General features: G+C 34.0%; 3 protein-coding genes and 1 pseudogene across 5 annotated transcripts; 2 read left to right on the plus strand and 2 right to left on the minus strand.

Annotated features, from left to right (window-relative positions):
- The first annotated feature begins 5083 nt into the window (after positions 1-5083).
- LOC21409982 (transcription repressor MYB6) lies at positions 5084-6331 on the plus strand. The gene is made up of 3 exons (XM_010091826.1): positions 5084-5216; positions 5337-5466; positions 5569-6331. The coding sequence occupies exons 1-3, from the start codon at positions 5084-5086 to the stop codon at positions 6329-6331; spliced, it is 1026 nt and encodes a 341-aa protein (XP_010090128.1).
- A 3821-nt stretch (positions 6332-10152) lies between these two features.
- LOC21409983 lies at positions 10153-14593 on the plus strand (annotated as a pseudogene).
- Positions 14594-16320: 1727 nt separating this feature from the next.
- On the minus strand, positions 16321-19486 carry LOC21409984 (DNA-directed RNA polymerase III subunit rpc4). 2 transcript variants are annotated; one of them, XM_024161457.1, is made up of 11 exons: positions 19308-19486; positions 18357-18418; positions 18204-18259; positions 18063-18120; positions 17909-17948; positions 17726-17818; positions 17574-17626; positions 17411-17471; positions 17136-17227; positions 16818-17057; positions 16321-16711 (listed from the first exon to the last, which is right to left on the minus strand). In XM_024161457.1, exons 2-11 carry the CDS (start codon positions 18399-18401, stop codon positions 16562-16564), a joined length of 888 nt encoding a protein of 295 aa, XP_024017225.1. In that variant the 5' UTR covers positions 18402-18418; positions 19308-19486; the 3' UTR covers positions 16321-16561. The 2 variants fall into 2 exon arrangements, with proteins under 2 accessions (XP_024017225.1, XP_024017224.1); XM_024161456.1 differs by having other exon boundaries at positions 17711-17818.
- A 2438-nt stretch (positions 19487-21924) lies between these two features.
- On the minus strand, positions 21925-24183 carry LOC21409985 (mediator of RNA polymerase II transcription subunit 20a). 2 transcript variants are annotated; one of them, XM_024161445.1, is made up of 5 exons: positions 24024-24183; positions 23774-23916; positions 23503-23681; positions 23283-23372; positions 21932-22487 (listed from the first exon to the last, which is right to left on the minus strand). In XM_024161445.1, exons 1-5 carry the CDS (start codon positions 24035-24037, stop codon positions 22245-22247), a joined length of 669 nt encoding a protein of 222 aa, XP_024017213.1. In that variant the 5' UTR covers positions 24038-24183; the 3' UTR covers positions 21932-22244. The 2 variants fall into 2 exon arrangements, with proteins under 2 accessions (XP_024017214.1, XP_024017213.1); XM_024161446.1 differs by lacking the exon at positions 24024-24183 and having other exon boundaries at positions 21925-22487; positions 23503-23676; positions 23774-24017.
- Positions 24184-24425: the final 242 nt, after the last annotated feature.

The raw sequence follows: 24425 nt of genomic DNA on the forward strand, positions 1-24425 counted from the left end.
TTAGGGAGAGAGATCTCTCTCTCTCTATATATATATATATATATATATATATATATATATGTATCTAACTAGTAGATTGTCTACTCCATCTGACTAGTTTCGACTTCGAGTCCCAGGCAATTGTTTCACACTCTATTCTACAAATGTCCTAGGCTTGTTTTAACTTGCGTATTTGACTTGGTCTATGGTGAAATTCCGCTATTTGTTTTATCTACTTGATGCTTCCTTGACTATCAGGAAATCTCTTGATCCCGAATTTTTGTTAGCACGCCGTTTGTGTTCTTGATTGTACATCAACATTTGGCTGCTATCCGTGTCGTAAATCCCAATAGTCTCTCTCCAGTTTGATTTCCTGCCTTGTCATCCTGACATACCTAGCAACTGATACACGATCTTCATCTTCTTGTTCTGTGTTTCTGTAAATCAGTAACCATTCAGGCTTCTACTGCACTTATTTCTCCTCTAGAAGTTTCACCTGTCACTTGTAATTATGGATTGAGTGGCAATTCAAGTGAGATAGAAACTGATGTAACACAGCATAATACAAGAGAAATCGGGAGGAAAAAACGACACTAGTAGGGGATAGTATGTTAGGGTGTCTGCGATTTAGTTATTCTAGTCAAAAATGAAAATTCAGTGTTCTTTTGCTGAATGATGTAGAACTTAAGAAGCGAGTACGGGCCTTTTGGAGGCTGTTTTGTTTAGATTTATATAGGAAGTTCCGAGTATAGTACAGTTATGGTGCATTAGAGGATCCCATAGAACCAGACTGAAATACGCAGCTGACGGATTACCATGAATAGTTCTAATTAGAAAATCAGATGAATTGTACAAGAAAAATTGTGCTTAATAGGTGAAGAACTTCGGTTCACCCGCATGATCATCCTATGTGTCATGGTTTGAGCATGGTTGATGCCTGATGGAATAATGCACCTTAGCAAGATGCATAGTTGCCGAATCCATTTGCATTTAAAGTTAACGTACTTCTTGGTAGTGAAAAATTATTCATTTTGTGTCGTCTCATAGTGCAACGTAATCAATCGAGGCGGTCCATATGTACTTATTAGTGTTATCAATGTATAAGTTTAGTTAGCAAAGGCCTTGTTTTCCCTTAATTTTTCGTTTCCTTGTTTTTGCATAATATCCATGGATGAAGGGGAAAACGAAAAAAGAGAATTAGTGACTAGCTTCCCAGCTTGGATGTCTAGATGGAAGGAGCCTTTCCGATGAACAACTTGATAATGGGCTCTATACGAGTCAGGGATTACCGCTATTTTAGCTATCTGATCAATTTGTAAAGAGAGTTAGCCTGCTTTCTTCAATAGTGTTACGGAAACAACTCTTGAGCATGAAGAAACATGACCTATATATGGAGCATGAAGCATGACAATAACATCCCTTAATTCATTTACTTATTTTTATTCTTTTTAATAATTTATTTATTTATTTATTGTTATTCATAATTATCACGTGAAACGTTTTGGCTAATTGTGCTGCTGGTTAGTGTAAGGTGTTATATATTCGTTTACTTGTTTAATTCAACACATATACCTGGGGAGCTTTAGGCTAATCAAAGAGATAAAAGTTCATTGTCTCATGTACTTATCTCCTTTGGATCTTACACTATTTTTCTTTGAAAACCCCCTTTGCTCGGGTTCTCTACTTTGACAAGGGACAATTTTGCCTGAGTCAACTATTCGTGTCATGCTTGCATTAAAAAAAGAACAAAAAAAAAAAAAAAAAACTAATGTCACGTGCTTATCTACCACTCTCTGTATTAATACAATACAACCTCGATTAATAATATTTTTAGCCAGCCTTGACTTGTTCCCAAGAATATTGATTCATCTCGATTAAATAATGTCTCAATTAACTAATAAATTTTCATGGCGGAAAGGGTATTAATTTTTAGAGGTTTAATTGTAGTGTTGGTCAGTGTTACCTGGGCACTCGACACAAATGATAGCATATATTAACAATAATTAATGTACATTGTATTATGAAAGAGTTTTTCTTTGCAGACACCATGTATGATGGAAAATCTGCGGTGGTGTGCACTACAACTGTAAATATGGGACGGGCCGAACAAGTCGGCCTGACCCGTCTCACATAAGTCCACATACGGGCTGACCTTGCCTTTCGGCAAATAGGACCAGGATGGCCAGGATGTATGTTAACTTTGCGAAAAATTGGTAAACTCACCTTTTAAATGCGTTGTTATAAAATTTTTATCGTTTATTCTTGATTAATACTCTTTTGACTAATATAATTTTTTAATTAAAGTGTATTTAATCAAGTATAAAGGATAAAAATCCAAGATTCATGCATCTGGAGGGATATTTGTCTCATTTTCTTTAACTAGGCGATTCCCCGAATCTGGGATATTTGTCTCATTTTCCCCATTCCCCGAACCTTCTGGTTACAAACTTACTATCTAATTAGTATAATAGAAGTGAACCTTCAAGATCTCCCCTCTCCCGTCTATTAACCACTTTCAGCAGTCAAATACTTTATAATTTGTATCTTTCTTCGTTTTTTTCATAATAAAAGAGTTGAGTAATTAAATTACAACAATACAAATAGTAATTTCAATTTCTGGGTGCAGCAGTTGAAATTTTGTAAGTCTTTTTATTTATTCATTTTTTGGGTAGCTTTATGCTAGAAAGCTAGCTAGGAAAGCTATATGGTCATTAATTTGCAAACTTTAAGCCAGACTTCTATATATTCACTCCAGTAGCATGCCATCACAGCTTAGGCGGTTAAGGCCCGTTTAGTTCGTTGATTCGAGTTTTTAATTTGAGTTGAGATGTGATTTTATGTGAGTTTTTTTACTGTAGTAAAAAAGTTAAATATGACTGTTTATGAGAGTTTTTTTTACTGTAACAAAACTCAAATTATAAACTCGAATCGGTGAAATGAACGGGATCTAAAGCTCTTTGTATGCACCTTTTTGACAGTGTAGTACTCCAATTATTTAATTCCAAAATTAGTTCGAAAGTTGGAGAGCATTATTGGCATATTGCATGAAGTTGATCTCATATATATGTTTAACATTAGGTGCATTCTAGAAGCACTAATACCAATTATAGCATATCTCTTCTTTCCCATAACTTTTGTCACATTTTGCAAGAAGAGACAGCTGCTTTGCATTATTGCTCACAAAATTGTTTATGTTTCTATTTTCTTCTACAACATTTCTTAGTTTTCACATGAACTTGTGTCTACTAGATATATAAAAATTTAGCCCCTGGAGTGACTGCAGCTACTAATTTCTTTGATTTGGCCTCCTGATCCGATTAGGTAGTAATTAATTGTATGCCATTAGTGTCTACTAAAGACCCCAATACACTGATTTTCTTAGATGTACTGTAGTATGTGTGTGTGTAAGTGATGAGGTATAACCAATTCAACAATTGCAAACTGAAATATATTCTTAAAAACATAGGAGAAATGGTCCTAAATAAGGAAATGTAGATGCTTTGACTAAATCACATACATAAAAGAGTGTAATAAGATGGTTGTAAACGTAATTTAGCAATAAATACGTACATGATTCCACTTTTAGATGTAGAGTTAAATTTCCCACCCAAAGTTTTAAAATAAATAAATAAATAAATAAAAAAGAGTGCAATAAATGTAGTTTAGCAAAGCCGTCCCTATATTTGTATTTTAATTTGCAAAAATATTTAGACTACATGCGACAGAAGCATATCATAATATGTGAAAGTCGATAAAGGAGAAAGACATAAGTAAATGAATAATAATTAATACCGAAATTTTGTGGTTGGAAATCTAGGAATACTCTAAATTTAGTTGATTTTTTAGTTAGATTTAATTAGATTTCATCAAAAACATCTGTTCGTTTATTTAATTTTTTGTTTTATATTTGATTGATTTTGAATTAGAATTTTAAAAAATCTACACAACACCTAAAGGTCTTCTCTACCTTTAATTACAATGACATGATATTTTAAAAGTAATCACAACTCCCTTAACACGGTAAAACACAATTTCAGCCACTAAACTTTGGAGACAATAACAATTTTACCATTAAAACGTTATACAACCAAATATTCCTTAAGAAAAATTTAGTTTTTCTCAAATATTTGTTTTAATTTTTTTATTTACTCAATTATCTCTAATAATTCTTATTTTAAGCCTTTCATTAAAAAAAAAAAAAAAAAAAAAACTTCTATCCAGAATCTTGGCCTCCATCTATGTTGTTTCTGGCAACTATGCACATTGCGTTCCCTAGCCTCTCTACTCGCGATTGTCGGATCGACTCATGTGGCTCTTTTTATGTTCGGGCTTTGCGATCTACTTAGTGATACATATTTGTCTAAAATAAAAGCATTGTTTTATGTTGTATTTTTTTTTTTTTTTTGTCTATAATAAGGGGGCCGTCACACTCTTTAGTTTTGGTTGTGAGTCTTGCCCGTTAAAAAGTTTTATTTTTTTTATTTGAGGAACGTTAAAAAGGTTCTTGAGTGACACCATTGTGCTATAGATTGTTTCGTATTGATCAGTTGCAGTTTTCCATCGACATATAGGAGTGGTTGAAAAAGCTTTATGTGTGCTCAAATATTATTGGCGCACCTTTTCGGCTTGTGTTATGGGAATTTAGTGCAAGTTTTATCTATTTGTGTGTTTCATTAGAATTTACTAGTAAAATCAGTTTTTAGTTAGGGCTAAATTTCCTTTGTTATGAGGTCATTCGAGTCAAATTAGTATGTATATCTCCTCAATTTGAAATACAATTATCTTTTGTAAAATATATATGTATATTTTTTGTAATAATTATCATAACAAGGAAATATCAATATGATGTTAGCTCTTTGTAATAATGACTTAATAAAAAAGCTTTATTTAACATTGAAAACAACATATTACGAAAATGCTAGTTTCTCAATGAATGATAAAATCAACATTAGTAGGATAAGATGCAACTATATATAACTATCACTCGTGTCGTTTGGAGAATCAATCAAAGAACTCAAAGTACCCTCCAAAATTCCAAATTTAAGAAAATCTCTCTTCGGCCACTTTTCAAACCACAAGAGAGAGCATTGAGCATTCTGGGGAAATGGGAAGAAACCCTTGTTGCTCTAAGGAGGGCTTGAACAGAGGCGCTTGGACTGCCGTTGAAGACAAAATCCTCATCGATTATATCAAAACCCACGGCGAAGGCCGATGGAGAAACCTCCCCCAAAAAGCAGGTAATTATGATAAAAAAAAAAAATGGTTCAATTTGTGATATTATATTAATAATATTGTGGGTTTTTATTTTCCTATATGAAAATTACATGTATGTATTGTTGAACTTCAACGAATTGCAGGTTTAAAAAGATGTGGGAAAAGTTGCAGACTTCGTTGGTTGAACTATCTAAGACCAAATATCAAGAGAGGTAACATTTCGCCCGACGAAGAAGAACTTATAATTAGGCTTCACAAGCTTTTGGGCAACAGGTATATAATTCTACAATTTAATACATGTATACAAAAATTGATATGAGTTTTTCACAGTTTAATTAGTGTTAGTTTTAATCTTTTTTGTTTAAAATATTTCAGATGGTCGCTAATAGCGGGAAGACTTCCAGGACGAACAGACAATGAAATAAAGAATTACTGGAACACCAATTTAGGCAAAAAAGTCCAGCTTGATCGTCACCACCAACAAAACACCACTAATTCCACTGGAAACAAGAAGCAGTACCACCCCTCACGTAAATTTACAAAACTGACCAATGACCCGTCGTCGAGTGGCGGCTCGGCATCACCGTCCAATAAGACGGCTACGGCGACGCAAGTGGTCCGGACCAAAGCCGCCAAGTGCACCAGAGTCATTCTCAACCACCCGCAGCCGCACAGAATTGGCCACGGCCGTGACCTGCATGCAGACAAAGAGTCTACATCGCCATATAATTTAAAGGGCGATTACGACATTTCAAATTGCGAGAAACCAGTCCTTGCAGCTGGTACTAGTAACCCTACTTCAGATATCGGTCAAGATGATCAAAACAACATTTCGGCCGCCGCAGATTTCGCCGTGAATCTCAACCCCGCCGCTGCCGCCGTCGACGATGAGCTTTGCCTTGCGGATATTCTGAATTCAGATTATCAGGTTTCGGATTTTCTTCCCGAGTACTATAACAGTACTAATTATGGGGACGTCCAAAGTAGTAGTAGTACTGATCTTAGTGATCTACTATTCTCCGAGGAAATGTTGGTGCAAGATCGGAGCGATGTTCGGGCGCTAAATGCGGGCCTCGAATTCGAATATTTCAGTTCAGTACTCTTCGATGGCGATGAAGAAAACTGGTTGACTGATTAATTATTAGTTGAACTTAATTGTTATTATGTTAGTTGTTGCAGTACTAGATTCGTTAGATATATATCTAATTACGTGAAAATATTAATTGTCAGTCATGTTCTGAACTTCTGTAGTTATTGTGCTTCAGCTACTGTCTAAATATTACTACTAGGCTGTCTGGGAAAAAAACTTGAACAAATAAATTAATTGATGAGAGCCATATGTACTTAATTAAGGAAAAATTTCCTTTCTTTTATACATTGCTCTAATTTGTTTTGCTTATAGTTTGTTTTTTAAAGCCAAATAAATTCCTCAAGTAACCATTTTTTTTTTTTAAGTAAAAGATTTCCTGTAGCATCAATGATCTCCACATATATAGTTATAGCGTGTCCGTCGTTATTCGTCTCCTTAAACACTCAATTTCCACGTTTCAAAAAAAAAAAAAAAAGAAAAGAAAAATACAAAACGTAAACAAAGAAAGCATTTTGGCATTTACCTGAAAATTACTTTGTTTCGTGGACGAAAGAAAATGATATATTTATGCTAACAACACGCAATTTTTCTCAAATGAAAGAGAATTGGAGAATGAAAAAGGATGCAGAATAGATAATTTATTATACATATTTAATGCTTGAAATATAGAAGTGTATTTTTCTAAGAAATCTCTAATTATTTATTGCATATTGAGACCTTAATTAAGTAAACTCCTTTTACTATTGGAGCTAGCAGTTAGCTTTGTCAAAGAGGTAGGGAAAAAATTCATGAGGACTAAAATTCATGTTATAAATGTCGACTGTCTTTAAATAGATTAGTGTATTAGGTGAAAATTACCAAGCTCAATGAAGATGGCACTCTTTACATTAGGACTGCGAAATATATGTGGAAAATACAGGAAAGTTTTAATTGGAACGGGGAAAAAATAATGGGGAAAGGTACTTATCCTTTTACTTTTCTTTGCACTAATTTACTTCAGAAACGAGAGCTATTAACTTCTACTTATAGAGTAGTGTTCTTTTTTTTTTTTTTTTTTTTTGTGGGTATGAACATTTTACAATCACGAATCTTCAGTTACCACAGTACTGGAGTACTTATATAGTCATTACTCACACACAATTACACAGAAAACAACGAATTATTTTGTTTAAAAAAAAAAAAAAAAGAGGAAAAGGAAACCAACTAATTATCGCCATGAATTTTAATGTTCCCTACTTAATTAAGATTTTCCCAAGCCTTGCATCTTCAATTTCCAAACCAAAAAGCTAGGTAAAGCTCATATATATAGACATATATATATATATATATATGATTCCCTTCTCCTAGGGTTTTACTTATATACTCTCGTATGTGTACTTACTTATGGAGGAAAAGTAGTTCATAAATTAGAAATATCAACTTCAGTTAACTATGGATACGAGGACACTCAAAATTCACAAGTTCTGTGGTCCTGGTCTTCCGAGTTGGGCATATACATAATAGCAATCTGCAAAAAGTACATATTATTTTTCTGTTACTTCAAAAAATTAAGCAACGTCCTTTATTCCAACCATTTGAGAGGTGTGTACAGAAGAGAACTACAGCAGCCACACCCTCAGTTAAATTGATCAGTCATATTGTCCATCTTTATCTTGTTCTTCCAAGGTAACACCTGCAGATAATTGATCTGATGTTTACCACCATTTGCTGGTTTTCTCTTTTTTTAACACACACACGCACATAGATATATGTGTGTAGGCTTTGCTTTCCACATAACATATCGAAGTGAGAAACATACTACGACATTTATTCAACGTACTAGCGTTCGAAATTTGTGACAATAAGAAATTTAGTCATAGTCTGATACTATTATACAACTATATACATATATATATATAAATGTTATAGAATGGTAAATATATGTCAATGGTTAAATCGGATTTTTGATAACAATGTGCAGGCACCATCAAGAGTGAAGTTGAGTGATATACACTTCAAGAACATAAGAGGGACATCATCGTCTGAGGTGGCAGAGAATCTGGAATGTAGCAAAGGGATTCCATGCCAGAATATTACAGCAATTCTCTACATTTTAGCAGTTAAATCTTTACTAAAAATTATTTATTCTGTATATTTTTTTTAATTTAATGTGATTTTAGTTGGAATTTAAATCAAAAACTAATCTTACGGCAGACCTGCTAAAGAAGGTCCTGTGTCCATTAATAAATATACGTACGTAATCAATTTTGAGAATCCTGCAGCCTATGTACTACTTGTTTGGTTCTCTTATGGAGGTGCTCCTAACAAATCTGTGGGTACACTCAACGGAAAGGCACGAATACTTTTCAAAGCCTAAACAATGCAGGCCAACTCCTAAATTCAAGTAAATTTATGTGTCATTTCCCATTCCTCAGAAAATACCCCTCTACGGGCACCCACGGGGACTTGAAATTTGCATTACTAGCATCGTTCATTTCACGGATTCGAGTTTTCAATTCGAGTTGAGATATGATATTTTTTGAGAATTTTTCACTGTAACAGAAAAAGTTAGATGTTACATTTTCTGAGAATTTTTTACTATAAAAATTTAAAACTAAAAAATCAAATCGGTAAAATGAACGAGACTATGTATCAGCTGTTCAAGAGAGTTTCTAAAATGGGTTTGGTTGAAATTGTAATGTACCCCGCCCAGATTTCTCCCATGACTAAGACCCGCAAATTTCAGCCCATGATCCATATATTGAAAACAATTTACACACCTTTTTCCTTTTCAGCTTTATTGAAAACAGTTAATATTTAATTAACTGAAAATAAAATGTTTTTCTATAACTTTGAATTTTTTAATCAGACCGCCGCTTATGTGTCTATATATATATATATATATTTATATATTGATATGGGGCGTGTTCTCCGGCCCTAAGCCAGACCGAGCCGACTCTAAAAAGAGAAGATTGACTTAGTTTGACTCAAAATTTTATAAGGTAGTTTAAAGAAATTACAAAGAGTGTTCAGGTCGGTTCAGTTTGAATAAGATTTTGGGTTTAGGACCTCCGCCCAATCCAGCCTGAAAGTTTGGGTTGGGCCGTGCCCAGAGCAATAGTGGCGCATTTCAAGCCGGCTCATTTAAGGGTTGTTTAGTTAGAAAATTCGTATCTCGATTCGAATCATAGTTCATGGTTTGTTATAGTATTTTTTCTCATAAAAAATACACGTAAATAAAAAATAATTCTAATTTTATGATTCTAATCCATAAATCATACGTCTAGCCTAGTTTAAATTTACAGTTCTATTCTCCACGTATATTCTTTTGAGAAAAGGAGACAAATATCCACTAGTATATGAATATAAAATTTTACTCTTTATTTTTGACATATATATCTTTGGAGTTAAATAACTATATTCGTTAAAAAAATATTAATAAAAAATAAAAGATAAAAATTAAGACTCATGTATAATTTTCTCTATTTTTCCTTTTTTTCACGGTCGGCTAGAGATCATGTTCATCTTTACATCTCCATTTTTTGTTCTTTACTTTGGGCTAAATCTTTATCCTTACGCCAACCACAAATTTTGTCCACACCTTCAAAAGCATTTCGTTAGGATTTTGGCTTTTCTTGGTCATTTCTTTTCATCCAAGAATAGCTTGGTCAAAGTCACGAAAAACACAACAATTTAATAAAACGGATAACTTACAAGGTTTTAATCCATATCGACTTGGGGAAAGAAAAAAAAATAGAAAGCTCTAGTTGATAAGAATTTGACTGAAAACTTGAAACGCAAGTACATCGATATGGAGCATGTCATAAAAGTGATCCATATATATTGCTCAAACTCTGGATTTTCCTAGCAACCAAACACACACACACAGAAAAAAACTGAAACTCCTAAAGAGTATAAAGTATGGAAATCTATGTGCTAAATTTATTGGCAATCTCTTCACTCTTTGTGCTACTCTATCGTGTTGCCAAAGCGTCCTATACCATTTGGTTGAGACCAAAATGGCTAGAGAGGAACTTAAAGCAACAAGGAATAAGGGGCACCCCCTACAAGCCACTGGTTGGGGACATGAAAGAGTTTGTGAGGCTGATAACTGAGGCATGGTCAAAGCCACTTAGCTTAACCCACCAGATCGTTCCACGTGTTGATCCGTTCACTCTAACTACAGTGCGAAAATATGGTAAGCACAACTTTGTACTACCTCCTAATTTTGATTTGGCTTATTATTCATGTACGTTAAGTTACGGGATTGTTCTTTTACATTTTTGAGTTAAGGTGATTTGAGTGATGATCTTAAGTTGAGTTTGAGTTATAATTTGAGTTGAAATAGTAGTAACTTAAGTTTGTGTTTAGATGTACACATTTGAGTTACGATTTGAATTGAGAACCTATTTGAGTTTGTGTTTGGGTGTGTTAAAACTTAAATTTGTATTTAGATAGTATTTTAATAAAAACTTAATGGTGATGAAAAATTTTAATAGAGTATATGTGTGGTGTTTTATTCGTCTTTTTGTTGTGAGTGCATAGAAAAAAAAATCATCTCAATCACAATTAAAACGAAAAAGTTATGACATTTTTAAGAATAGAAAAAAATATTATTCATTAACTTGAGTTCGAGTTTATGAACTTGAGTTGAAGGGAAAACTTAAACTTGAGTTTAAACTCAAATTTTACAAAAGAATATGAACTTGAATAAATTTGTAACTTGAATTTAAACTTTTTCTGAGTTTCGTTGCAAAAGAACAACCCCAATATCTAAGGGATTGTTTTTTCACATTTTTGAGTTAGGGTGATTTGAGTGATGATCTTGAGTTGAGTTTGAGTTATAACTTGAGTTGAAGTTGTAACTTGAGTTTGTGTTTGAAAGTGCACATTTGAGTTATGATTTGAATTAAGAATCTATTTAAGTTTGTGTTTGGGTGGGTCAAAACTTAAATTTATATTTAGTAGTATTTTAATAAAAACTCAATGGTGATGAAAAATTTTAATAGGGTATATGGGTGAGGTTTTATTCGTCTTTTCGTTGTGAATGCATAGAAAAAAAATCATCTCAATCATAATTAAAATGAAAAAGTTATGACATTTTTAAGAATAGAAAAAATACTATTCATTAACTCGAGTTTAAGTTTATAAACTTGAGTTGAAGGAGAAACTTGAACTCGAGTTTAGCTCTAAACTCGAGTTTAAACTCAAATTTTATAAAAAAATATGAATTTGAATAAAATTGTAATTCGAGTTTAAATTTTTTCTGAGTTTCGTTGTAAAAGAACAACCCCTAAAAATTTTGAGAAAAAGTTTCATTACATTCCTCTTTTTTTAGATGTATCTTGCAAACCAATTTCAGTTCTTGAATGATGAAAAGAAACGATCTAAATCATTGAAATTCTTTAATAACCAAGATCATTTTTATTTTTGTCAACAAACTAGCGGTTGAGATTTGACTACACGATGCAGTGCATCTTTTTTTTTTTTCCTTCAATTTTTCAGATATATTGTAGTTTTCAAAAAGATTATTCACATCTCATAATCTGTACATCAGTACTAGAAAGACAAAACGTGTAGGTACATTTTTATATAGCAAAGAGTAATCTTGTTTGTGGAAATTAGAAAGCTAATTACTTGTATTTGCATAGGGAACATATCAATGTGTTGGATGGGGAAAACACCAAGGCTGATCATCAAGGATCCGGAGCTGATCAAGCAGATTCTCTCCAACAAGCTTGGACACTTTGGCAAACCTCCTATAAACCCTTCTATTCGCTTTCTAAACAGATCGGGACTAACAATTTTACACGGCGAAGATTGGGCCAGGCACAGGAGGATAATAAACCCTGCTTTCAACTTGGAAAGATTGAAGGTTCCATGATGAATTTCTTGATACTAACTTATCTGAAAAATGCTCTTGAGCTTAATAAACTGATAACTCTTTATTTAGTACCTTAACTTTGTATTTGCTTTTGTAGGAAATGGTACCAGCATTTACATTCAGTTGTGGCAAGATGATAGAACAATGGAAGAAGATGGTCAATGTGGAAGGAACTTGCGAAGTAGATATGTGGATCGAACTTCAAGAACGTCAGCAGATGTCATTTCAAGAGTAGCATTTGGGAGCAGCTATGAAGAAGGGAAGAAGATCTTTGAACTTCAAAAGGAGCTAATAAAGCTAACCCTTGAAGCAATGCAGAACTTGTACATTCCTGGATTCAGGTGCAATGTTTTCGGCCCTGTTCATTTACCGATTCGAGTTTTATTACAGTAAAAAACTCTTAAAAACAGTAACATCTAACTCTTTTGTTACAGAAAAAAGCTCTCACATAAATGCCCCGTTCACTTCGCTAATTCGAGTTGAAATGTGATTTTATGTGAGAGCTTTTTACTGTAACAAAAAAGTTAGATGTGACTGTTTATGAGAACTTTTTACTGTAGCAAAACTTAAATTTTAAACTCGAATCGGTGAAGTGAACGGGACCAAAGTAACATCTCAACTCAAATTAAAAATTTGAATTAGCGAACTAAACAGACCCTATTTAGTTGATGCAAACGCTAGTGTGTTTTTTCACCCATTTATAAAAAGAACAATCAGTAGTGAAGCCACTTTATATTAAGGGGGCACGTGCCTCACTCAAAATTTGAAATTATGACTTTCCCTATAGTTTCTTTTTCAAAAAATTTTAGATGCTCTTTTATTTTGCAAGAAAGATTATAATTGTGTCCCCATTGAAATAATGGAAATATATTGTTACACCTTGTTTTATAAGAAATTTATAATTCTGCTCCCACTTAATAATCGAAACAAATAACTATGTCCCCATTTAATAAATATCTTTAATTCTTTCTTACAGTGCCCCATTGAAAAAAAAACTTTTTCGATTACAATCCATATTTTTCTTCGGCCTTTCTGTATACATGAAAATAGGAAGAAAAAACAGAGAGGCATGGAACTAATTAGCTTTTTTTTTTTTTTCCGATTATTCTTTGTTGAATTTTCGTGTATAGGTTTGTTCCAACAAGAAAGAATAGGAGGAGAAAGAAGTTGGACAAAGAGATCACCTCATTGCTGAGAAAAATAATCGAGAACAAAACGAACTCGATGAAAACGGGGCAATCCAAGGTTGATGACCTGCTAGGCCTGCTTCTGCAATCTAACAACCAGAATAATTTATCAGAACATGCAAGAGGCAATAAAAGCGATGGAATGACTGTTGAAGAGGTGATAGAGGAATGCAAACAATTCTACCTTGCTGGCCAAGAAACAACTTCAACCTGGTTAACATGGATTATGATCATCTTAGCTATCCACACAGAATGGCAAGAGAAGGCAAGGCAAGAAGTCCTAGAACTTTGTGGAAAGAAACAGCCCAACTTTGAAGCTATAAGCCACCTCAAAATTGTGAGTATAGATTATCTTAAAACATGTAACTTATTTGCAATACCCTCATCAAATATGATGTTAAAACATGGGTTGTTTTTTCATTTTTACCCAACATTTCAAATTCACGTTAAATCCTTACCCTTTTTCGGTCAAAGGTTGATTTTGACTATGAAAAGACTAAAATGTCTTCCACATCATATATATATATATATATATATATATATTCTTTAGGGGATTTTTTGTCTTTTTGTTGTCAAAGTCGACCGTTGAGTGGGAAAGTGTAAGAATTGAGCATAAATTTGAAATCTGAAGGTATATAAACACAACACATCATTTGTATATAACCTCAAAATACGAGATATAAAAAAATGAAAAGAATAACTTCTGAAAAATCACTATCCGCAGGTAACAATGATACTCAATGAAGTTTTGAGATTATACCCACCTGTGATTGCTCTTTACCAACATGCTTACAAGGAAACTAAAGTTGGGCACATTACGATCCCAGCTGGGGTTGATCTTAATCTGCCTACACTATTGATTCATCATGATCAAGAACTTTGGGGTGATGATGCAGAAGAGTTCAAACCTGATAGATTCTCAGAAGGGGTTGCGAAGGCATGTAAGGACCAGCTTGCATTCTTCCCATTTGGGTGGGGCCCAAGGACCTGCATTGGCCAAAGCCTTGCCATGTTAGAAGCAAAATTTGCATTGGCTATGATTCTGCAACATTTCTCATTGGAACTCTCTCCTTCCTATGCTCATGCTCCTTACACTGTCATGACTCTTCAACCACAACATGGAGCTCAAATCATTCTGCATCAACTCTAAGCTTGCAGCTAAAATTTTCATGTTTTAAGCGTTTTATGAGTGGAAATAAGGTGGTTTTGAATCATCATCATAGGTCCATAAGGTAAGGCAATAAATATTTTTCAGATTTGAGGCAATAAATATTTATACCGGTTGTCTAATTTCGTTTCTACAGTCAATGTTGTTTTAAATGTCGTTTTCTACAGTCAATGTTGTTTCTTATGACGATGAAATCTTGTCTTTTTTCTTTTTTTTTTCTTTTTTTTTTTATATACGATGAACTCTTGTCTTGTTATTTAAGTTATCGTCTTTTTACAAACAATGTATATTTTTAGGATCTAATTGTTTTTCAATAATCTTCTCTTATTATTTTAGTTATTGTCTTTTTACAAAGAGATTCATATTTTTAGGATCTAATTGTTTTTCAAATTTATCTTGCTTTTCTATGCTGTCGCCGCTTGCACAATTGATGTTGGTTTTCAATCAAACGTCCTTCTGAATGTCGTTTCTTAGAACTAAAAATTGATGTTTTTAGGTCTGTCGTTTTCTGAAGTTTACTTGTTATCGTTTCTGTAGTTCATATCGTTCCTTATGTTCTTTGCCGTTTCTGTAGGTTGTCGTATTTAATATTATTGTCGTATCTTCAGTTTATTTATTTTATTAAAATCATTGTCGCCTGGTGAATTGATTGTCTTTTCATGTCCGTGTTTCGTAAAGCCATTATGATTTCAATAGTTTTCGTGTCTCTGTTACTTGTCGCATCTTCTGATGATATCGTCAGTTTTGTTGGCGTGTATAAATAAAATGTCGTTTCTTATGTATGTCGTTTTGCGTGCTGTCTTTTGTTCCTTAAATTATTGATTTTTTTCGAAAAGCTAATATAATTGCTCTAGTTGATGCCTTTTTTCATTGTCGTTTTTTCAGGGGTTTTGGTTGCTTAACGTTATTCATTAACGTTAAACAATCACAGTTATTCTTGTATCTTCGGTTTGTAGTTTATTAAAGTTGTGTTGGGTGTTTGTTTTACCATTTAAGTTAAGAATTTGAGTTGTATTTGTGAGAGAAAAATATTGTAGTAAAAAAATAAAATTTGAATTTTTGTTAAAGAAAATACTATAGCAATAGAATTTAAGTTGTGACTTAAGCTGAGAAAAAATCATGTCACTTACAATTTTCTTCCTTCTTCTGGAAGTCGTAGTTTATTTTAGTGTCGCTTATATAAGTAGCCGTTATATGTTGTTTTTCCATACATATCGTTTCTGTAAATTATTGTCGTCTTTGTAATTGATGTTTTCGTTCATGCCAGTCGTTTTGTAAAGTTATTATAGTTTCTACAGTTGACGTCGTTCTCTATTTATTGTCTTTCTTCTGTTGTCGTTTTTATGATTTCATCATTGACGTTCTTCTGATATCTCCTCGTTTTATCAAAGTTGGTCCTCACTTTTCTCTCCAGATCATGTTCTTTTTATTCGAAGTTATGGTTTCTCTGTTGTTAGTCATTGATGTCGTTTACAGAATTAATTGTCGCTTTTCAAATGATGCCGTTGCTGGAGATAAATAAACGCTGTTTTGAGTATGTCCATTAATGTAGACATTGTTTTTCCTTTTTTTTTTTTTCTTTTTGGTAGACATCAGTGGAGTTATCGCTGTTTCTTTGGTCGATGTTCTCCTATTCATTGTCGTTTCTAGAGTGTTTTTTTTACTCTTTTCAGCTTCTTTGATTCCTACAGTTGCTGTTATATTTAAGTCAATATCTTTCGTAAAGTTTGGTATTCAGAAGTAAACAAATAGATGGATACAGAAGCAAACACAGTTCTGTCAGAAAGAACATAAATAAATGAAGCAAAAATATTGGATAAGAGAGAAATTCTTGGGGCAGATTTATTTCAAATGAGTTCCAACACACTAGTAGTACACAACATCTGTAAAATGATATTTAATCTCTAGATCGGAACTTCTTCATCTTTCTTCTCTGTTTTTAACAAATAGAAGCCTAAGAAAGAGAATTCAAGAACATCTATAATTTTCATACAAAAAACACACATCAGTTTGAATAATCTATAAGGCAAAATTCTGTGTGGGGGAAAGAGCAGAAACAATCATAAATCAGCCATACTCTGCAAAATGAAGTCTACATCAGGGGTTATAGCGGCTCGCTTTTTGAGCTCCCCAACAGCACAACAGTGTTTCTCCACAGTGTTAATAGCCACAACATCTTGTGAAAAAACACAATCCATACCTGAGGACACCTGCACCCATTAAATAGAGTTCGTAACTTTACCTTAAAAGTTAAGATAAGAAGATGATACTTTCGCTTAAACTAAGCTATAAGGTTTTGTTGCAAACTCAACTCACATCATAAAGGGTATCTCCGATCTTCAGCTTGATGGCACCACTCCTGTACACGAGCATTTTCCCCATGAAGCCTGCTGGTAACTCGTGCAAAGCACACGCCTTGTGCGTGGCCTGTGCAACCACAGGTGCGGGTGAGCTTTTGGTTGCCTCTTGTCCAGCTGCAGTGTTAGCTGATCGTTTCATCAACGGCATAATTGGAGGTAGCTGAAGCAAGATCATACTGGTTTCGGGATTCTCCTCCTGCAAACAAAAACATCACAACTGTTTTCAAAGCATTGCATAAATGTAACATTTCACCATTGATGTCAAGTTACCGACCACTAGACCAAGTTCTGTAGCTGCTTTTGCGGAAGTTTCGTCATAGTTTATAGTTTCTGTGTCTGCCCCAAACTCCTCCTCATCAAGAAATTCTACAAGAGTTCAACAAAGTTGGAGAAAACCTTCAACAACCGAAAAGGCCGCAACATAGCATGACATGAATTTTGAACTTTGTAATCATGCAAATTGAATTAGCAACTGGTCAAGTTGAATGATGCCTTTTAAGTTTCTTTCTCCAAGAGTATCCAATACTGTTTATATCCCTCAGGACATACCTGGATTTCCAGAATGGGGTCTCCTAAAAGGAAGAGTTGAAGGGTAATAACTGTAATAATCCTGCAGTAGCATCCAAAAGAAACCATAGCTTAGATAAGGGGAGATTAGAGAACAGTTCAAAAGGGGACAGTAGACACCATGGACGGTTGTAATGTAACACACCCATGGTTCTTTGTATTCTTTCTCCTGTCGTGTGCCCGAAGGAAATGCTCCATCTGTAAGAACATGATTTTTAATGTCATGCATTGGAAACGACTTGTTCACAGTTGATAGAAAAGCAGCACTTGTAAATAGCATACGGGTAGCAGGTGGACCTTGAGAGTTCCTATAACCACCCTTAGGAACACCATATGATCTTATGGTGTTTGATGCACCGCCATAACCAAATGCAACTTGCGCAGCTGCCACTGAGATTTAGAAATTTAAACTGGATTAATTAGGAATTCTAAAAGGCACAGCAAATCATGGCAAAGCACGATGAGTTAAAGAAAGACTACCTTTCTTCTCGACTTTTGGCTTCGCCCTTGTTGAACCTTCCTATGAAAGAAGCCAAGATTAGTATTACACATTCAAACATGAAAATTTCATAGCCAAAACATTAAACATAAAAAATTATAGGCAGTAAACAGAATTTATAAGAAAGAGTATTACATTGAAGCGTCTCAACAAAACCCTGGCCTGGTCCGCATCAGTTTCTTCAACTACTTCACTGCCAAAAGAAATGACTTAGAATAAAATATAAGACATGAAAAAACATGTTGCGTAGGTGCTTCAGCAAAGTGGGATAATTACGCTTTTACTTCAGCCTTTGGTACCCGGCTAGGGGGAGCTTTTGGCATGAATCTCCTCTGCAGCAATCAAAGAAAACTCTCAGAAAAGAAAAAAGCCTAAATAGGCAGAATAAAATGTTATTTTTCAAGTATAAAGGAAGGGTATTAAACAAACCTTCCGGGGGGCATCAGGTTCGCTCTTGAGAGTTGCTGGATCCATGGGATTGGGATGATAATCTTCAAACAAGAAGGAATGAAAATAAAATTTTTTAAACCCAGGTCTCTTAGATTAATAACACTTGTAAAGGACGTGATAAGACTGAAAAGCTATAACTCCAGTGAGTACTAAATCAGTCATCAAACTCTGCCAAGTCAGTACAAAGTATGTTCTTCATTGGAATTCTTTCTCAAGTGTCACATACTACAAGAGTCAATAGAGAAAGTCTATCATTATGCAAGAGTGAGATAAAACTTGCAATAAAAACCGAGTTTTAATTATTTGCAACTGGGTTTTGTAGATGGCAATCTATATACAGCACACTAATTACTCAAGCAGAAGTATCACCAATATCATTCAAAAAGTTCAAGACCACAGATGTCATATCAATCTCCACAGACCTATATGAGACTTTGCAACATATTTTCTACAAGCTTTTGTTCACCCCATTTGGATTTTTGGGAACTAACATATCATATTGATGCTTCACAGAAAGAATAAAGACACAGAACGGAAATGTGTATCTCAATGTAAGATTACACCAAAAAAAAAAAAAAAAAAAAGCTGAGCAAATTGACCCTCAAATCAAACTTCCTTTCAAAGTGAGGAGTGACATTGCAACTTTGTTACAGATACAATTCTTTTCCAACGTAATTCAATGATTTAACAACAAATCCTTTCTTTCTCAACCGAGACACATAAAAATAAAAAATTGGAAATTTTTTGAAGAACCCAAAACAAAGACATGGGTATTGAAGAACAAAACAAAATCACAAGAGGATCTAATCAAATCAAACGCAAAAGGGTTAAAGTGAAAAAGAAAAGAAAAATTAATTGCGTGTAGCTATAGATGTGAATATCGAAGCACATGAAGAGAAGGGAGTTGGCGGAGGAAAAAGTAGTACGTACCAAGTACAAAGCCTAAGCTGGTGCTCGTCCCAAACGACACTGGCGAATTGAAGTTCGGTTTTTCAAAAGGGAATTAAGAAATGATTGAGGATTCGCGAGCGTCCGTTAATCCCCGGAACTTTGCCTTAGACGCTGTTTAAGTACCCGCCGCCGCCAATGTGCGGCGTATGAGTATGACTCGTGAATATATATACAAGTGTGTATGCACAACGTGCAGAAGGCCTCCTTTGTATTTAAATTTTCAGTTTTAAGGTTTTACAATAAAAAACTCTCAAAAATATCACATTTATTTTTTTTTATTATAGTAAAAAATTCTCTAAAAATATCACATCTCAACTCGAATTGAAAACTCGAATTCACGTAGTAAACGAGGCCCAATAACATATAACTAGTTGTCTACTAGTCTTTATTTTTATTTTTATTTTTTAAGTTTTTCACAGATTACAAAACTTATAGACTAAATTAAGTAAATGATAAAATTACTAAGACCTGATTTATTTTACTGATTTAAGTTTTTTTATAATAAAAAATTTTTAGAAACATTCACATTTAATTTTTTTATTACAGTAAAAAACTCACATAAAATCACATCTTAATTCGAATTAAAAACTCGAATCAGTGAACTAAACGGGCCCTAAACTTCAGTTTTTACTATTTATTATTAATTAATATCATTTTGACTAATATAATATTTGATTAAAAAAATATTAGTAAAAAAATCAAGACTGTAACTTAATGAAGTATTTGTCTTCTATTCTATGTTTTAAACTATTTAAAGTATATAGCAATAGAAAAAAAAAATTATCTCGTTAATTTATTTAGGACTCGTAAAATGAGTAAATTTTTTATTTACTTTAAATAGTTAAAATCTGCTAATTATCTCTCCCTTTTCTATGCATAAAAAATAAGATAAACGATTAAATTTGCATTAGATTGGTTAAGCATTTGGGTTATTGAAATTATATCCTCTAAATTTTTCGTGCTTTGAAAAATTGTCCTCAAAATTTTGATATTGCTAAGTAATAGTTTAAACTTTTTTTTTCTGAAAAGTAATCATTTAAATTAGTTAAACCGGTTCAAATTGATGACAAAAGAGAGCTAATTACTAAAATTATAATTTATGGGCAATTTGCCAATGTAAGGTTTAAGGAGTAACGTGCCAATAACATACATGAACAAACCTATCATCAATTTTTAAATAGTATTTTGAAATTTTACCACATTATAATGGTTTAAACAAGCTTAAAAGGTTAATTACAAAAAAGAAGAAGAAAGTTTATCAAATTATAAAGAATTAAGTAGTAAGGTGCAACAAACATTTTAGGTCCGAACATATACTTGAATTTATGATTTTGATTACTACAGTATTTTTCATCTCATAAAATATTTAAATTTAAAAATTTGAAGGTTAATTACAAAAAAAGGGAAAAGAAAATTTATCAAATTATAAAGAGTTAAGGTAGTAAGGTGCAATAAACATTTTAGGTCCGTTTAGTAGGACTGTACAAAAAAACCATAAAACCGAAACCGACAGAAGAACCGACCGCTCAAAACCGAAAACGACAGTGCCATGTGGAACCGAACACAATCGGTTCGGTTAACCGACCGAATTCCTAAAAAGTCGGTTCGGTTTCGGTTTTGCGTGTAGAGTGTCGGTTAAAAACTGAACCGACCGAGGTTTATGAGAAGTTGAACTTTTTAATTATGCTTTGGACTTCTTAATTTCTTTACTTATAAGTTATGACAATTTAAATGTTTTTTAAAATTGTGTTTGTGCAATTATCAATTTTGATGTTGTGCTTTGTATTCATTTATTGTGATTACGTGTTTGCAACTTTGCATTAAAGGAAAGTTTTACATTTTTTCGTACTTGTGGGTCAAAAATACAACTAAAGATCCTGGTAACCTAATAGTTAACTGAGGTAACCTTCCTGATTACCAAAACTGAAAACCGACCGAAACCGAACTTCGGTTAACCGAATCGAAAACTGTTAGGTGCGGTTCAGTTTCGGTTCCAACTTTCAGAAAACTGACATGATTAGTTTGGCCACCGAACCGACCAAAACCGACGGTTTTTAACCGACGAACACCCCTACCGTTTAGCATATATACTTGAATCTATAATTCTGATTGCTAACAATATTTTACATCTCATAAAGAACTTGAATTTAAAAAAATTTTCCCTCATAAAGTTTCCACTAATAAATTAAAATCACTGATTTAAATGTGAGAACTAAGAATCCGTTTAGTTCGTTGATTCGAGTTTTTAATTTGAGTTGAAATGTGACTTTATGTGAGAGCTTTTTACTGTAACAAAAAAGTTAAATTTGACCGTTTCTGAAAATTTTTTACTATAACAAAACTCGAATCGGTAAATGAACGGGACCTAAACATATCCTGAAGGGCGGTTTGGTTTATTTTCTCTCACAAAAAAGATAGAAACACAGGCCTCATTGACCAAAAAGAACGAAAAAGTGAAACGATGAGCAGAGATATCAAATCTACGTTCAAATTAAAGTTTCAATTTTTTTTTTATGACGCCAAATAGAATACTTGGAATTCCTGTGGGGGTCGATGCAATTTGGGAAAATTTTATCTCAAGGAGTTGTCATCTTGTTTTTGGATAGTTTAGCTTTGTAACTTGACGACTCGTTACACACTGATTACCTCTCGCATAAATTCTTCTAGCAATATGGAAAACAATTCAAGGTCCAAGCCTTTGTTCTTTGGGAGAACATGCAGGGGTATGTGTTCTAGAAGGAATACAAAACTATGGTTGCGCAACTACGCATACAATGACCCAGAGCAAAAAGAAAGCTGTCGTACAAGAAAATTACAACAGAAATCCTTTGCATTTACGTGGTTGCAGACATAGCTTAACAGTAACTTTAAATTGCCCCACCCCCAAGTTATATATATATATATTTCATTCAATTCCTAATTTCTAACTGCTTGCCCAGCTTGTACTGTTGATATGACTTGAGCAACAACAGTAGCATATTGGACCGCAGTATGTTGTGAGGTATAGAGGTCTCCGAGACCAAAATCAGCAAAATTTGGTTCTAGATGCACGAAGTGACCTGGTAATGATCTTTTTGACAGAGCATCTTGCCATATATCAAGGAACTCTTCCATCATTTGCCTCGATTTTTCCATTGATGAAATAGGGAGGTACTCAACCTGTGATAAGCAAAGTATTTTCAATTCAAAAGATGTAAATTTTCCATAACGTCACAAAAGTAAAATTTACAGGAAAATAACCAAGGCTACTAGGTGAACAAGCTGAAAACATTTTTTTTTTCCGTCTATCTTAAGTTTATGAAAAGCATGGAAAGCAGTACATTAGATGAAACTTTACTCTTCGTTATCAAATTTCCTAAGTTGCTATGAGAAGTCAATTTGTCCATGCCAAAGCCATGATTCTCAGAACCCGATAACATATTAGTGGTCAACTCATAAGTTCATAGTACAGAAAAAGTGCAGCCTAATTTGTCACCAGGAAGTCAAACGGCACTGTTGATCAGGGCTTTGAATCTGCTGGACTAAAGGCAACAGTATGTACTCAAGTTGCCTAAAAATATCTTCTTTAGAAGTTGACATTACGCACTTAAAGAAAATGAGGATAAGCACAGAGGCATTGCCTTCCCATGTTTTGCATTGTGGACAGTATCAAAATGAAATCACCAATGTCCCAATGGTTCCAATAATTCAAGCTTAAGCTCATTCAAATAAGAAATAAGCACATAAACGCAATTTAAGCATAGTCTTCAAAATCACTTCAATGGAGTTTTTATGAAGACTGCGCTTACGCCCTCAACACAATTTAATCATGCAAATAGGACGTTTCAAGAAAAAGTAGGACATCAAACAACGTAAAATTATAATTCAACCAAAACAATGAAAGGGAAAACATATACAAAACAATGTATAAAATTCAACCAATCTAGATTTTGAAGCAAGCCCATAAAGAAGTACCTCCATAACTATTCCTCTCAAAGCTTCAGAATGAGTTGGAGAAACTTTCCCCACTCTCAATTGGAAATCCCCAAGTTGATATTGAAAGCCCTAAACAACATAATAATAATTAAAAAAAAAGAGCAAAACCAAATTCATAAAACTTGTTTCATCAACTTGGTTGTCTCAACACCGAAAAAATAAAAAATTGCAGCAAAGATCGAATACGACGTGGAAAAACCTCGAAATTAAGCGAGACTCTGGCTTTGTACGACTGCAATTTATCCATTATGGTCTGAATTGACGAATCGGCCTCGAGAACCAAGCGCTGCCCGCGGATTATGAAGTAGTATTTGCTGGGTTGCTCGGGCAGAGACATCCCCAGAAAATCGCGGGGGAATTCCGAAGCTAGAGTCTGATCTGCCCCCAAAATTTGAACCAACCGAATAGTAAAGAATCGATTTTTCCCAAACCCTAACACTTGAAATTGATTGAGAAATTCATTATCATACCTCGTAGCATAGGCTTGTAAAAGGTGAGAGTGGCTTTCCACCGGCCATCTTTGACGCCATTCATGCTCTCGACGCACTGCGTCACTTCATTAACGATTTGGCTGCTCGCCGTCGTCCCTGCGTTGGGCTGCCAGGGCAAAACCCTAGGAAAAAAAACCCCAAATTGGAGAATTATGGAATTGGAAGAATTAGAGATGTTACGTAAGCAATAATTGATCAGAAAATGGAGACAATTGTGAAAATGTTGTACCATTTGATCGGCATTTTCAGAGATGCGAGCAAATTGTGTGAAGAATTGGGCGAGTGCTGCAGAAACAGGCCTAAAACGTCGTCGTTTTCCACTTTTAACTGGTCTATAACTAGGGTTCTAACTTTCTGGAAGAAGGAAAAGAAGAAAAGAGAACCAGAAAGAGGAAAGGACAAGGCAAACAAATTAAACGACACGACTTTGAAATATATCCCGCAAACAATTACACAGCTTTGAGAATAGGGGTGTTCATAAACCCGAACAACCCGCAAACCCACCCTGCACCGTCCCAACCCAACCTGAAAAAAGTAACCCGCAACGTTATTTTTTAATTTTCGGCCCATTAGACCTCTGGCCCGAAGTGTTTGGGGCGGGTTGTGGGTTGGGCTCATAACAACCCGCAAC

The sequence above is a fragment of the Morus notabilis genome, unplaced genomic scaffold, assembly GCF_000414095.1.
Source record: "Morus notabilis unplaced genomic scaffold, ASM41409v2 Scaffold329, whole genome shotgun sequence".
In the NCBI taxonomy this organism is placed as follows: Eukaryota; Viridiplantae; Streptophyta; class Magnoliopsida; order Rosales; family Moraceae; genus Morus; species Morus notabilis.

Excerpts from the sequence above, each read along its gene's own strand:
- LOC21409985 (XM_024161445.1), bottom strand. Across the intron at positions 23,373-23,502 it reads GAGTCTCGCTTAATTTCGAG|GGCTTTCAATATCAACTTGG; the intron begins GTTTTTCCACGT and ends TATGTTGTTTAG. Across the intron at positions 22,488-23,282 it reads TGAGAGGAATAGTTATGGAG|GTTGAGTACCTCCCTATTTC; the intron begins GTACTTCTTTAT and ends TGCTTATCACAG.
- LOC21409984 (XM_024161456.1), bottom strand. The coding sequence starts at position 18,401 with ATGGATCCAGCAACTCTCAAGAGCGAACCTGATGCCCCCCGGAAG. Across the intron at positions 18,121-18,203 it reads CCAAAGGCTGAAGTAAAAGC|TGAAGTAGTTGAAGAAACTG; the intron begins GTAATTATCCCA and ends TTCTTTTGGCAG. Across the intron at positions 17,819-17,908 it reads GCCAAAAGTCGAGAAGAAAG|TGGCAGCTGCGCAAGTTGCA; the intron begins GTAGTCTTTCTT and ends TCTAAATCTCAG.
- LOC21409982 (XM_010091826.1), top strand. The coding sequence starts at position 5,084 with ATGGGAAGAAACCCTTGTTGCTCTAAGGAGGGCTTGAACAGAGGCGCT. Across the intron at positions 5,217-5,336 it reads AAACCTCCCCCAAAAAGCAG|GTTTAAAAAGATGTGGGAAA; the intron begins GTAATTATGATA and ends AACGAATTGCAG. Across the intron at positions 5,467-5,568 it reads CACAAGCTTTTGGGCAACAG|ATGGTCGCTAATAGCGGGAA; the intron begins GTATATAATTCT and ends AAAATATTTCAG.